This window comes from Camellia sinensis, chromosome 15, assembly GCF_055761805.1.
Source record: "Camellia sinensis isolate YWXY chromosome 15, ASM5576180v1, whole genome shotgun sequence".
Classification (NCBI taxonomy): domain Eukaryota; kingdom Viridiplantae; phylum Streptophyta; class Magnoliopsida; order Ericales; family Theaceae; genus Camellia; species Camellia sinensis.
In genome coordinates this window covers 107,319,098-107,333,055 of record NC_138975.1, presented here as the reverse complement: position 1 = coordinate 107,333,055, position 13,958 = coordinate 107,319,098, and the positions used below count along the sequence as shown (strand labels likewise).

Genomic DNA, 13,958 nt, shown 5'->3' with positions numbered 1-13,958 from the left:
TGAATTAAAAAAAATTATTTTTTTAAATGTATAATTAAATAAAAAAATTTAAAATTCTATTTAAAAAATAAAATTCAAATTTTTTTTTTTGTTCTTTAAAATTTTTTTTATTTTTTTTAAAAAAAATTATTTTATTTTTGAAGAAAAATATTTTTATTTTTTAAATTTTTATGAAAAAATATTTTGTTATTTTTTTAAGTACTGACCAAATAATTTGTTATGGTTTAGATATATATGGGAGATTCAAAAAAATTTAATATTAAAAAATATATTTAAAAAAATAAAAAAGATTTAAAACAATTTAAAATATTTACAATAAAAAATAAAAAATATTTAAAATATAAATTATGTATATAAAATAAAAATAATAAATATTTTAAATATTTTGAAAATATATTTTAAATATTTTAAAAAATAAAGCTCGCAAATATAATAAATACAGCTCTCATTAAAATAATTAAATAAATATTTACAATAAAAAATATTTACCCTCAAAAAATAAAATTAAGAAGATTTTAAAATATTTTACAAAAATAAACCGTTAACAATTTCAAAATACAATTCAAAACTCAAAATTCGTTTCAAAACTTTTTTTAAAACTCGTAATCAAACAAGTATTCTCTTTTCAAAACTTATTTCAAAAACTTAATTTTCAAAAGGGTGAATTATACTAGCAGTCCCTATAGTTTGGGACTTGTGTCATTTTGGTGCCTGACTTTTCAATTATGACACATTTGAACCTGAATTTTGAATATTGTTCCAAATAAGGACAATCGATGATACCATTGGATTTTTCAAGGGTAAAAATGTCAATTTGATAAAATATAAACTAATTTAACAAAAATAAATTTCAAAAAAATATTTTTGAATTTTTAAAAATTATTTCTACCCACTAAAGATAAAATTATGTAAAATTGATAAATATTTTAGACATTTATTTATTTATTTTTACTAAATTAATTTTTATTATGTGTTTGGATGATAATCATGTAATGATGGTTGTTTTTGTTTTCATTAAATTAGTTTTTATTTTTCCAAAAGTTAAACATGATAATAATTTTGATATTATTATTAAACCAATCCATTAAATCGAAAAATCCAAAACTAAAAACATTTCATATATAAATATATCAATTACCCATTACATGATCATCATCCAAACATATAATAAAAATTAATTTTGGTAGAATAAATAAATGTTTAAAAGATTTATCAATTTTACATAATTTTATCTTAGGTGAGTAGAAATAATTTTTAAAAAATTTTTGTCATTTATTTTTGTCAAATTAGTTTATATTTATCAAATTGATGAATTTACCCTTGAAATTGAGTAATGATATCTTCAATTGTCCTTATTTGAAACAAGATTTAAAATTCATGGTCAAATGAGTCACAATTGAAAAGTCAAAGACCAAAGTGACACGAGTCCTAAACTACAGGGACTGTTAGTGTAATTTGCCCTTTTCAAAATATAACTCAAAACTCAATTCAAAAACTAAACCAAACAGAGCCTATGTTGTGCACTCCTAAAAGATGTTATTTTAATAATTTTTTAATTTTTTATAAAAAAATATACAGAAAAATAGAGACTCCTTGGTCTGCGCAGGTAATCCAAGGATTTCAATTAATTTTTTCAATTCATGATGTGCATATGGATCTTCTATGATCATTTATATCAGATCTATTTTTCTGGGTTTCATTTTTCTAATTGATATCTCTATTGGTTTTGATAAATATTAATATCACATCTAATTTTTGAGTGATGAAATGTTCTATGTTTGTTGATTTGAACTTTAATTCTCACCATAATTTGCTCCTAGATAGCAGGGATTAAAGATTCTCACTCGCTATGATTGTGTTTCAGCAAGCCAAAACTAGTTTCTTTATTGTTTTCCAAATTCCAACAGGAAGACACATACATACATGGGTTGATACTGTTTGACTTGGCCATCTTGAGGGTTTGTGAGTAGTGGGCATTAGGCTTGACCCAGTTGGTACTTGTGGAATTCTTGGATGAACATTTGTGTATGAGTTGTTTTTCCATTCACAGCCTCATACAAAATTAATTTGATAGTCACTCACTGACTCAAGTTTACTTTTCCTCCTGTGAATGGTATAAGATATGAAATAAGTACTTCTAATGTTTTGAGTCATAGACTCAATAGTGTATGATCCCAAGTGTGTGGGTTTAGTAGGGCCTCTTCATATCTTTTTCTCTGTAAATTCACTTTACAACCTCTTCAATGAGCATATATGAGCTAATGATTAGGGTATATATCAAGATTCAATCATATATGTGATTGAACCTTAAGAGATTATGCATGTACTGACTCTTTTGATTGCTTGGAAAATCTCAAATTTCAATTCGATGTGTGTTTCTTATCAATCATTACTAAATTTTGCTTTTCACAATATATGTAATCTGTATATGGTGTTCTTTGCTTCTCTTCAATTTTTCTTTTCATTTTTTTTGGGCTAATGAATTCTTATGCACGTGAAGGGACTAAATATAAAATGGGTCGGATCCAAGCCTTGGGCCAGCCCAATCCATTAGACTCAAGTCCTGAGAGACAGGGTAAAGAAGTGGGCCAGTTAGATAAGCCCAATTACATTATCAACAACCCACCCAAGTCCTCAAGTACTTGGGCCCAACCTGTAATGGAAAGGTCAGTCCAGCCACGATGCTGGGCTGGGCCAAGTTGCGGGATCTAATCCTTGGACCGAACCCAAAACGGGCCGAACCCACAAAAAGATATCCTACTGGGTCAGCCCATCTCTACAAGCAATCTCATAGAGGGCCGAGCTGAGTTACGACGGTACCGAGCTAAAGAGGCTTGCTAGAGAAACGTGGAAGCTGTGAATGCATGCACATGGAAGATGTCAGCTCAGCTGGTCCCCTCCCCCTAGAATCACAAAAACAATTGATAGAAGTAATGTAATCTGTTACAAGCATGGTTACAATGAGTGTATAGACCCCTTGTCAACTACCAGATGGTCCCTCACCTCAAGCAATGCTAAAGTAAACTTGGCAACACTAGAGCTCCATGAAATCATCTTGGGCAACAAGTAAGGAGTTCTATATAAACTACACTAACTTCACATTAAAGGTAACTGACCTAAGCTGAACCATACTCACCTAAACATGACTCTCTACACTTAGAGAGTGTCTCTCATCTTCTCCGATTAGTTACTCCCACACCGGAGGGGTTATCTGGCCAACCCCGGCCAGGCAGTTCTAACGGTGCTTGTTGTTGGAGGGTTTCGATTCCTGGATAGTCCAATCAAGTGCGGAGCTCCAATCCACAATCATCTAGTGCGGATTTGGTACGCACAGCATGTTTTGCTGATTTGGACTTTAATCTAACCATAATTAGGTTTTAGAAAGCGGGGACCAAAATGCTTGCCTAATATGTTTCTGCTGTTAGTAAAACCAAAAATGATTTCAGTCAATGTTTTCTAATATCTGATTTAAGGAAGATGCCAAATTGGGTTTTGGTATTTGAAATGCTATCTTGGCTTGAATGAGCTACTGCCTTAGGGACAAAAATATTAAACTGAGGTTTACCAGTTTTGTAGGCATAACCCATTAGGTAGTGATAGAATTCTTAGAGGCTCATTGTGTGAGTTATTTCCCGTTCTCAGCATCGTTTAAAAGTAATCTAGAGTCATTAATATGGGTTTACTTTTCCTCCATATGATATCGCTATTTAAATATGTAATGTTTTGAATTATAATAATATGACCATGAATGTGTTGGTGTAGTAGGGCTTACATATCTCTCTCTGTGTATTCACTTCAAGACATCTTCAATGAGTGGTATATAATATTGCTAAATATTAAGGGGGATATATGTGGTGAAGCGGTTGTATATTTATAGAACACTTACAAAGAAATCAAACAATAGATAACAATACTATATTCTCTAGTAATTTCCATGATGTAAAGTATAAAATCCCCTTTTTTCCCTTTATACTTGTAGCATTTAGTTTTAGCATTTAAAATCTTTTAGAGGTTTTACTATTGTCTTGATTGATGATGTTCACTTACCGAATTTCTTTATCTTGTAACTATGTTTGAAATTGTTGATTTGTTTATGAAAGCCACTTATTGTTGTTCGAATGGTGTTATGAACACTTAAGATGGAAGTATATACGTGCCGGCATATGTTTCCCAAAAGAAGCAATCCAACTCTAAGAGATCAGGCAACGTTTGGTTTGTTTTTGTGAAACAATTTTGAAAAATAATGTTCTGGAAAGAGTTAAAAAAAATTTAAAAATTTGTTTGGTTATATGTTTTGAAAATAGTTTTAAAGTTTGGGATGATTTATTATTTTTTTTTTTTTTGCAATTGAATAGATGGATGTAAAAGAAAAAGTGATTGATCGCTATATACCATATGAGAGAAAGAGCGAGGAGAGAGAAAAAATATTGATTGATGTGTAATGAAGAGAAATGATTTTGGATTTTTATTTCAAAAATTGTCTCTCAAGAGACAAATCAAACAAAGCCCAAGCCTCTTGGCGATTTCCATAAACAAAAAATATGTCAGTATTGACATTACTTAAGTGTAAATTATCTTGTAGTGTTAAATTTGCTATTAATCCTTGACAAGTTTACTAATCCTCAGCCAACATTGATTAATTATTTACACCTCTACATGTTTTGTTTGCAAATAGGAACCAAAGGACATTTGGCCCCAAAAAATTGCACCTTTGAGTAAGGTCGTTCTCTTTTTCCAATTTGATTTTTTTTGTCTTTACGCTGTGTTTGGTTAGAAGATTTGAGAAGGAAAATGGAAAGGGAAATGGAAATGAAAGGAAAAGGAGAAAGAAATAATAGAATTCCAAATCCCAACTATGTTTGGTTGTGTTGGTTATAAAATAGAATTGATGTCCTAAAAGGTCTCCTATTTCTTTATTTATTTCTCACCCCCTTTCTTTTCCCATATATTTTTTATTATAACCAAACATAAATAGGATTACATTTCTCATTCCTTTTCCAAATCTCACCCCAAAAACCCCAACCAAACACAGCATTAGTGTTTTTTGTCTTTCTCCTTTGATTATTTTCCCTCCTTTTGGGTGCGAGCTTTGCACATTGTAATATATTTATTTTTCCTTTTGTCATCTTGTTTTTATTTTTTATTTTTGATAAATAATCAAACTTTATTAGAAGAGTATCAAAGCGACGCAAGAAATACAAAGAAAAAATAAATCTGCTCCACGTCGGGCCCAAACAAAACTAATTAATCAAATCCTTTACAAAATTTACAAAAGTCAAAACATCATGATCAACCGAACTCGTCGCCCAATTTTGGCAAACTTGGAATGTCAAATTCCATCTATTAGTTCTGTTGTGAGTGTGAAACTAAATTTTTACAAAATTTGAGGTATGTGTACTGTTATATTAATGTGGAAATATTCAAATCACTTGAATGCTATCAAAAAATCACTCACATTTTAAAAAAAAAATATAATCTTCATTTATTTTTCTACTGAGTAATTCTCTTATGTAACTTGTTTTCAACTTGCTTGGACTTGTAGCTATTCATTGTAGTTTCGGGCCCCGTTTGTTTGGAGAGTTAGAAGGAGATCGGGATTGGTAGTAAGGTGGATCCACTAACATTGTCTTTATTTTGAGAGATGAGGAGGGGATTGATAGTTGAGGAGCGGATTCAGATGGGTCTCCAAGACTTGATATTAGAAAAATAGTCTGCCAGACTAGAAATTTTTTATTTTTTTAATTTTATTTTTTACATGTTCGGCATTTTTTTTAATATTAATGTTTATTTTTTGTATTTTTTGTTAAGTAAAAATCATTATTTTATTTGTTTTAATTTTTTTGGAAATTTTTTTATTTTTTATTTATTTTTTTAAAATTTTTTACATGTTGAGCATTTTTTAAAAAATTAATATTTAATATTTTTGTATTTTTTATTTATTTTATTATTTTATATAAAAATAATTTAACAATCCCTACGCTAACAATTATTATCAAAATAAATACAATTTTAATTAATTCTTTTATTAATAATTTCATATAAATCTCCTTTATTTTACCTCAAAAAACAAACTGGGCACATAATTTTTTCTTCCTAACTCTGAACTCCCACCTACCACAGTCACTTCATCCACCCACTTAACTCCATTGTTATGCCTGTACATTCAGTTTGTTTGAATGGTAAATTATATGTTGAATCTCTATTTCATAACTTGAAGTCTTCAAATCCATCACCACACAGACTCTTGCACATTGTCTTTGAGTTAACGAATAAGCAGAACAGGCAGTTCAGCACCAAAACAGACAGCCGGACCTCAACCGGTCGTCCGGGGGGACAACCGGGCGGCCAACCTGTGAGTCACCTGGGCAGATTTCAGCCTCTTTTAAAGCCCTCTCTTCGACTGTCTCTCGACCCTATCTCTGCCCCTTTCTATATCTTCAACTCTCAAAGCCCTCAAACCCAAAACTCTCAAATCCCTCTTTCGAATCACATTCTTGTGAATATCAGGTAAATTTCACTGCATTTCATTCCCATCTTTGCTTGAATACATGAGTTTGCCTTAGGGATTATATCAGAGTATGTCCATGTTCTAACTGTTGAATAATACTCGCATATCACTATGATTCATACTTGTTCATTGAGTTGATTGCTTAAAATAACATGAATTTTTCATGCTTAAGATTATCACCATTGATCTGTGCTCTTGATTGAACCTCCATGTTAGGGATCTTCATTGTTTGCTGTTAAACATCAAAACTTCGCCTAAAAATCAATAGACCAGAAGAAGAATTGCTAAATAAAATTCCAATCCTCACTTTATTTCATTACTAGAAATTATTCATTCTAAATTTTTTGATGCTTAAACTGTTTAGCATTTACCATCATTTGACATTCTAGATTTAAGTACTACAATATTGATTGGTTTAGGTTCTTACAAATTTTCAACCTGTTGATAAACCTTTGCTGAATATTGTTTCACCCTCATAATTCCTGTTATGTATATTTTTCTATCCACATTAGCAAAATTTAGAAATTATTACATAACTTGATTTCTTGTTTGTTTATCTGAGGTATACTAAGCTTCCCATTGCTTGTTATTTTCATGGTTTAATTTATAGAAAAAGGCCATGGCTTCTAGAACCAAGAAACCTAGAGCAAGAGAAACGGGACAATCCTCAAACCCTCAACAAGAATATCCCACAACTAAGTTCCTGTCCTTGGCTCATGAAAAAGCTTTTCCCGCCATGCTCAGCAGGTCTATCATTTCAGGTAGAAGAGTAAATCTTGCCCCAAAATATGATGCTCTGTTGGTCAATAAGCTTGCAGCCATGGGATGGCAAAATTTGGTAAATTTGCCTCAGAAGGTATATCCACGTCTCGTGTCTCTCTTCTATCTACATTTCAAACATATGAATGAAGAAGAGGAAGACTACACTGTTATATCATATGTTAAAGGAAAACATATTGAATTTAACATCCCAACTTTGGCACAAATTCTTGGAGTTAAGCAAAGTGAAAATAAAATTTATTTCCAAACTGATGCTCAAATGGCTCAAGTGGTTGGTGATATTTCTAAGGTTTATTCCACTATTTGCATTGACAAAGTGACTGGTTCCAATTTACATGCCAAACACCTAAAACCTCATCTTCGCATTCTCCATCGATTTTTATTAGAGAATGTCACTCCCAAGGCCGGTCACTATGATGCTGTTCCAACTTTTAACGCTTACCTGCTTTATTGTTTTGAAGTTGAACAGAGTGTGGATTTGAGCTTTATAATTATGAGAGAAATGGATCTTGTCTCTATCACTCGGGGAAAATCATTAGCTTTTGGAGCACTTCTGACCAACATTCTAAAGCACTTTAAAATCAAATTTTTGGGTGAGGCGGAATCAAAAGTAGATTCTGATATTTCAGAATATACACTCAACCGAGCTGGAGGCGGTGATGTATTACTTAATAGTCTAAATGCTCCGGATGCACCAATGGAGGATCCTGAAGAACATCATCAGGATGCCATGCCACCACCTCAGCCGCCTGCTTTTTGGACTGATTTTATGGCCATGGAACAAGAACGGTACAATCAAAGACTTCAATGGGAACAACAAATGGCCACTCAAATGGCTGAATTTGGAAATGCTCAAAATTCTTTGATTCAACTGTTTGGTGACTTTTGGATGGACAATAACCATCGACATCAAGAACTGAACACCCGCATTGATCATATTGAGCACCGAGTGGATGCTATTTATCAGTACTACTTCCCTCCACCACCACCTGATTCTAAGTAGTGCCAACCTTTTCACCTATATTTTTCACCCTCTTTGATTTTGATAATGTTAGAGGGGGAGAAAAAGAGTAGGATGTTTTCCTCAGGGGGAGAGACATGGACACATTGGCTCTATTTTTATTTTAATCTTTCTAGTTAGTTGTTTTGGTATCTTAACCTTTGCAAACTTTAAATTATCCTAACTATCTGAGTTTGCTCTACTCATGTTTTTCCTAAATTATCATGCTATGCTTATTGATAATCATGTCTTACAGGTTATTGATATTAATTGCTATTGTGCTAACATGTTTTATCTATTTAGAATAAGCAATCATTCAGGGAGAGCATGACTTGAGAGGGAGTTTTTCTTCACTCCAAACAAATCAAAACATCCTTGAGTGCCATCATAAAAAAAAGAGAGATTGTTAGAAATAAATGAATTTTGATGATTGTACGGGGAGCAAATATTTCGGCAAGCCCGTATTCCTTTCTTCCGAGCTCCGTCGATGTCCGATCACCTGCGAGCAAGTAATGGTGAGCTACCCGGCGGTGTGTGGCCGGAAAAACCCTCCGACGGTCAAGTTAGCACACACCTTAGGATGGATAGAGAGAAGGGAGAGAGTGTTTGAGTGTAAGAAGTCCTTACAGAGATGTTCGTGTGTCGCGTATGGGGGGCGCAGACATGTTTATATACCTTCTGAGCCCCATATCCACTCACAGTCATCTCCTGACACGTGGCTCAGCTATCCCATCTGTCAGCATAGATCTTGCTGAACATCACCTAATCTCAGCTGCCTGTCATCGCAGCTGGAGCTCGGCAGCCGAGCTGCCCTATGCGTTGCTGCGCCGTGCCGTGCTTCATACCCAAGCGCTTCCCTGGCAAACTCCAAGGGGGGACCGGGCTAGGCAGCATCTCGGCAAAGCCTAGCCCGAAGCACCCCGTGGTCAGCTTTCACGTCGGTCAAACGGTAACCTCGGCCGACCGTGCCATTCCGGGCGCCGGTCACTCGGCTTGTCTGGCTTCGGCTAACCTCGGACCGAGCATCCTGGTCCGACCGAGCTCTGCCTTACCGAGCTGCTTCTTTACGGTCTGGGGCGGGACGCACTCGGCCCAAGTTCTGCCCGGCCCAAGTTCTGGCAGCCCTTCTCTGGGCAAACGGTCGATCATCTCGGCCCAATGCGCTACTGGGCTCTCAACCTGCTCGGTCGATACCTCGGCCCAACTCCAGATCATAAATCACCCTCTCAATGATTATTAATATATTTTTTTGATTTATTTTAAAATATCGATTATAATTGAAATCTTATCATCTAATTTATTCATCATAATTTACCCTCTCTTGATCTTATTTACATTTATTGGAGACCAAAATTAAAGCTTAAACAGACAATGAACCAAGCAACTAAAGCAGTAGCAGAAGCAACAAACAAAGGAGGTTGGTGGTCAACCGGCTGGTCGTCCGGTCGACCGGGGGGTCAACCGGTGGTCCATTTTGGTCCAGTTTTGCACACAAAGAGAGCTTGTCGACAGTGGCCATCACCCTACTCGATCGAGACTTGACTAGTTGACCGGGAGGACGACTAAGAGGACAACTGGCGGAACAACCACTCAATGTAAATGTTCACTCTGGACATCAGGTGGACGACCACACTACACAGAGCTCACTGAATCAGACAGATGCTGAGAGCTGAAAAAGAATGATTTTGTATCATTCATCCATCATTCAATGAGCAAAACTCACATGGGCAGTAGAGATTCTCTTGACAAAGTTTTATTTATTATCTCACCCATCATCATCCCATCTCCTCAACGGGAAGAAGATGATGGGCTTGTCAGAGAAAGCAAAGCATTGAACTCTGTTATATACAAAGCTCTGCAGTAAAGAGCAGAAACAACAGAAAGCAGAACCACGAGCTAGAAAATCGGTCTCATTCTTCATCAATCTCCTACTCTTTATTCTTTGAGAATCTGAAGAGTTCTTCATTCTTGTTCCATTTTTCTTCAGCAATCATACACCGAGCTTAAGCTTTATGCTTATCAACCTTTGAGAGGTTTTACAGAAAAATTTAAGATTTAATATCTTATATTTTTCTGTGAGAGATTTTCCTTATAGCTTTCTTGGAGAGCAAAAACCTTCATCACAATATTATAAGAGTGTAGTACACTCATCTTTCTTGATTCCTTGAGAGATTGAGAATCACCTAAGGTATGCAAGGTTCTGAAGACTTGAACAGTTTGTGTAAATTTGTGAATGATTGCTCAATCTGTGAGAGGTTTCTAGTACCCTTATGAAGCTAGAAGAATAATGAAAAATCTCAAGTGAAGCTTGAGGAGTGGACATAGGCTTGGCTGAAGCCAAACCACTATAAATCTTGTCTACATTCTCTTCCTTAAATATCTTTGTTTCCTATTTAATGTGATATTTATCTGATAAAATTGTGATAATCATCCGTTAAGTTGCCTTTTGGGTAACAGAAATTACCCCTTAGATAATTATCAGGCACATATGAGGTGGGAGTTTACATGTATCTAGAAAATTAGTCGAATAAAATCCTAAGCACTAATGAAAAAAATTAAATAAATAAATAAATTTACTTGAAACACAAGGAGCCTGTTTAGTTATGCTTTTAACAAGTTGAAAGTAGCAGAAGTTAAAAACACTTCTCTCTCCATTTCTTGATGGTCAAATTATTTAAGCTTATTGAAGTTATTTATGCATCATAATGTATATCGATAAATCTATAAATCTATAAACATATGTAAAAGTGGCAAAACTCAATTGATGAGTCTCACACTTCAGTTTCCAGAAATGCCCTCTGAATCTACTCTCTATTTCCAAATTGCCCTGTAAATAATTTTTTATTACAATTTATCCGGGCGGTGATTAACATCGGTGTTCAGTTGGTTGAAAACAAACACCACAATCCTTAACACCTGCAACCACCGATTGACCGATCAATCGGAGGACACCATCTCTTCCTTCTTGAAGGTCCTTGTTTCAGTGATGACTTTGAAAACATCAACGCAGATTGTACGGGGAGGAAATAATTCTCCTCGTATAATCCTGTTGACCAAGTCCACGCTCCTCCGTACGACGTCGCTTTATCACCTGAAAACACAAACGTGAGCTAACCGGCGGGTGTGTGCCGGAAACCTCTCCGATGCCTAAGTCAGTAAGCTTGACAAATAGACAAAGTTTTATGTTCTCAGAAAGAATTGTGTTCAATTACCTCCTCCAAGGTGATGTTTGTGAGTTTTTATAAGTTTCCCGTGGCACAATCCTAGTAGGACTTGTACTTCTCCATGCAAAGTCCTCCTAGGATTCATACTCCTAAGGATAATGCTTATCCTTTTACACCCTCCCCCACTGCATAAACCAAGTGGGATGGTTTTCAGTATGGCCGAACTACCACTTGACCGAAGTAAAATTGGCTATGCTGAGCCACAGAATAGGCCGAGCTATCCTTGGCTCGGCTCTCCCTCTACTCCTCCTTACCTCGATTTTCACATGTACAACCCATGGTATGGTTTAGACTGAACCAATGACTTTCGGCCGGAAGGACTCCAAGACCGGCGTAGCTCTAGGTCGTTCCAGGACCGAAGTATCTTTTACAGTCACTGTGCCAAAGTAACTTTATCTGCCTCAGGCCGAAGTAGCCTTGCCTCTCCTGGGCCGGAGTAACATTGCGGCCTTCCCTGGGCCGGAGTAATATTGCGGCCTTTTCACCAAGTTTTTGGCACTTTGGGCCACAAAGCCCATCTCATAGCTCGGCCCAATTTTTACCAAAAATTACCCTCTCAATTGCCCCTTAATTCCATCTGCACAGCATGATTGGGATTATCAGTCCAACCGAGCTGAAGTTATTAAGCCTTTCCAGCCGAGCTAAAAACCCTTTAGCCTCTCCAGCCGAGCTAAATTTACTTCAGGCTCTCCAACCGAGTTAATTGTACTTCGGGCTTCACTATGTCCGGTCAAAACGTCTCTTCAATCACGACTGTAACGATTCCCTTTCCGTATACACGTGGCACGCTCCTATTCGTAGAAGGCAGCTGTCAACGCCGTCTTCGTGTTTCGCAATTTTTGAACAGTTCCCGCCCTCTCTCTCTTTCCACAAAACAATCATTCTGCCTTTGAACCATTCACCTTCACTATTCTTCGTCTTCTCTCTCTGTGTTCTTGCCGTTCGTGCTCTTCCTTTACTGCAACAGTTTTCGTCTTCAATCCATTCTTCTCTAATCTGGTAAGCAAATCTACTTTCCTTCTTGCTCTGTTTTGCTTTCGCATCTGTATATCTTGTTTTGTATGTTTTTTTGCAAAATACATTTGTATAGTTTTGTTTTGCAACTGTACTTTTACAACAAAATAATAGCAGACCTCATACGCGCATGAACTTCTGTAAAAAACTAGCCTTAGATCCAAAATTAGGTAGCAACCGAACTAGGATCCAGTTTGCCCTAAAAAGGCAGATCACTATAGTCAATAACCGAACTAGAACTTGAAAGTCTCAAAGAGTCACCAACGCCTGACTCACTTTAGCCGAAATAAGATCACCGAGTTTTGAACATATCAAACTAGGAACCTCGGTTTTCAACCGAACTAAGCTTTTGGGGCCAAGCCAGCTTTCTTAGTTTCTAAACCGAACTCAGAAAGCTGCCCCTAGAGGCTTAACCGAAGTAACTTTATTCACACTACAACCGATTTAGGCCTTGGGGCTAAACCAGCTTTCTTAGTTTTTTAGACCGAACTCAGAAAGCTGCCCCTAGACAATAAACCGATCTAACGAGCAAACTGCTCAAACCAAGCTACCAAACCTTTTGATGAACCGAGATAGAACCAGTTTTTTGAGGCCGAAGAAGGGCTCTTATACCTTGCTTTTAAATTGTAGCACGGTCCAATGATCAGTGCTTTAACCCCCTCTGTTTTCTACTTTGCAGACTTAGGTTGCCCAGGCCTTCCTTCTTGTGCTTAACCGAGCTGAGCACGATTTTTGCACCGATATAAATTATAAGTAAATTATACATCAGATGGGTAAGTATAGGTATCTAGTTGAGACCCCTGGTGGCATGGCCGAATTTGGGAAAGACTACCAAATTCCTGATGACGTCCATCTGATGTTGGCCGAAAAAGATGTTATTCCCTGGGAAAAAGATGGCTTCGTCCCTTTTACCCTTCAATCCATAATAGAAACCGGACTACGGTTTCCTGTCCAACCATTGATCTGTGAATTTCTTAGGCAGACTAGATTATGCCCCACCCAACTGTCCACCAATACATACCGCATTATTATGGGAATAGCCGCACTGAACCACCAAACCGGACTAAACCTCGGCCTGGCCGAAATTTTCCATCAATACTCCATCGGCTCAAAAGATGATGGGTGGGTCTACTACCTTAGGATTCGCCGCCGCCGAGAGAAGATAATTAAATACACACCGGACAAAGACCTTAATGACGATGATTTTTTCTAGGTCTCTGGGAACTTTGAGGATTTTCAAGCCCAAATTCCTGGCCGACCTATAAATTGGAAAAAGGGAGAGCCCGGTAATTCGACTTCGGTCTTCTTCCATGTATTTTATTTCAGTTTTTTTAGTCCATTAACCGAACTAACAGTTCTCTTTTTGCAGATTTCGCCCACCTTCGTTCCTTATATAGCTATCCCAACCTTGCGATTTTGCGAGCCGCACTAC

The 13,958-nt window shown here is 36.1% G+C and overlaps 1 protein-coding gene across 1 annotated transcript; it reads left to right on the top strand.

Moving 5' to 3' along the window:
• Positions 1-6,165: 6,165 nt before the first annotated feature.
• On the top strand, positions 6,166-8,525 carry LOC114287987 (uncharacterized). The gene is made up of 2 exons (XM_028231480.2): positions 6,166-6,507; positions 7,119-8,525. The coding sequence occupies exon 2, from the start codon at positions 7,128-7,130 to the stop codon at positions 8,289-8,291; it is 1,164 nt and encodes a 387-aa protein (XP_028087281.2). The 5' UTR covers positions 6,166-6,507; positions 7,119-7,127; the 3' UTR covers positions 8,292-8,525.
• The last annotated feature ends 5,433 nt before the right edge of the window (positions 8,526-13,958 follow it).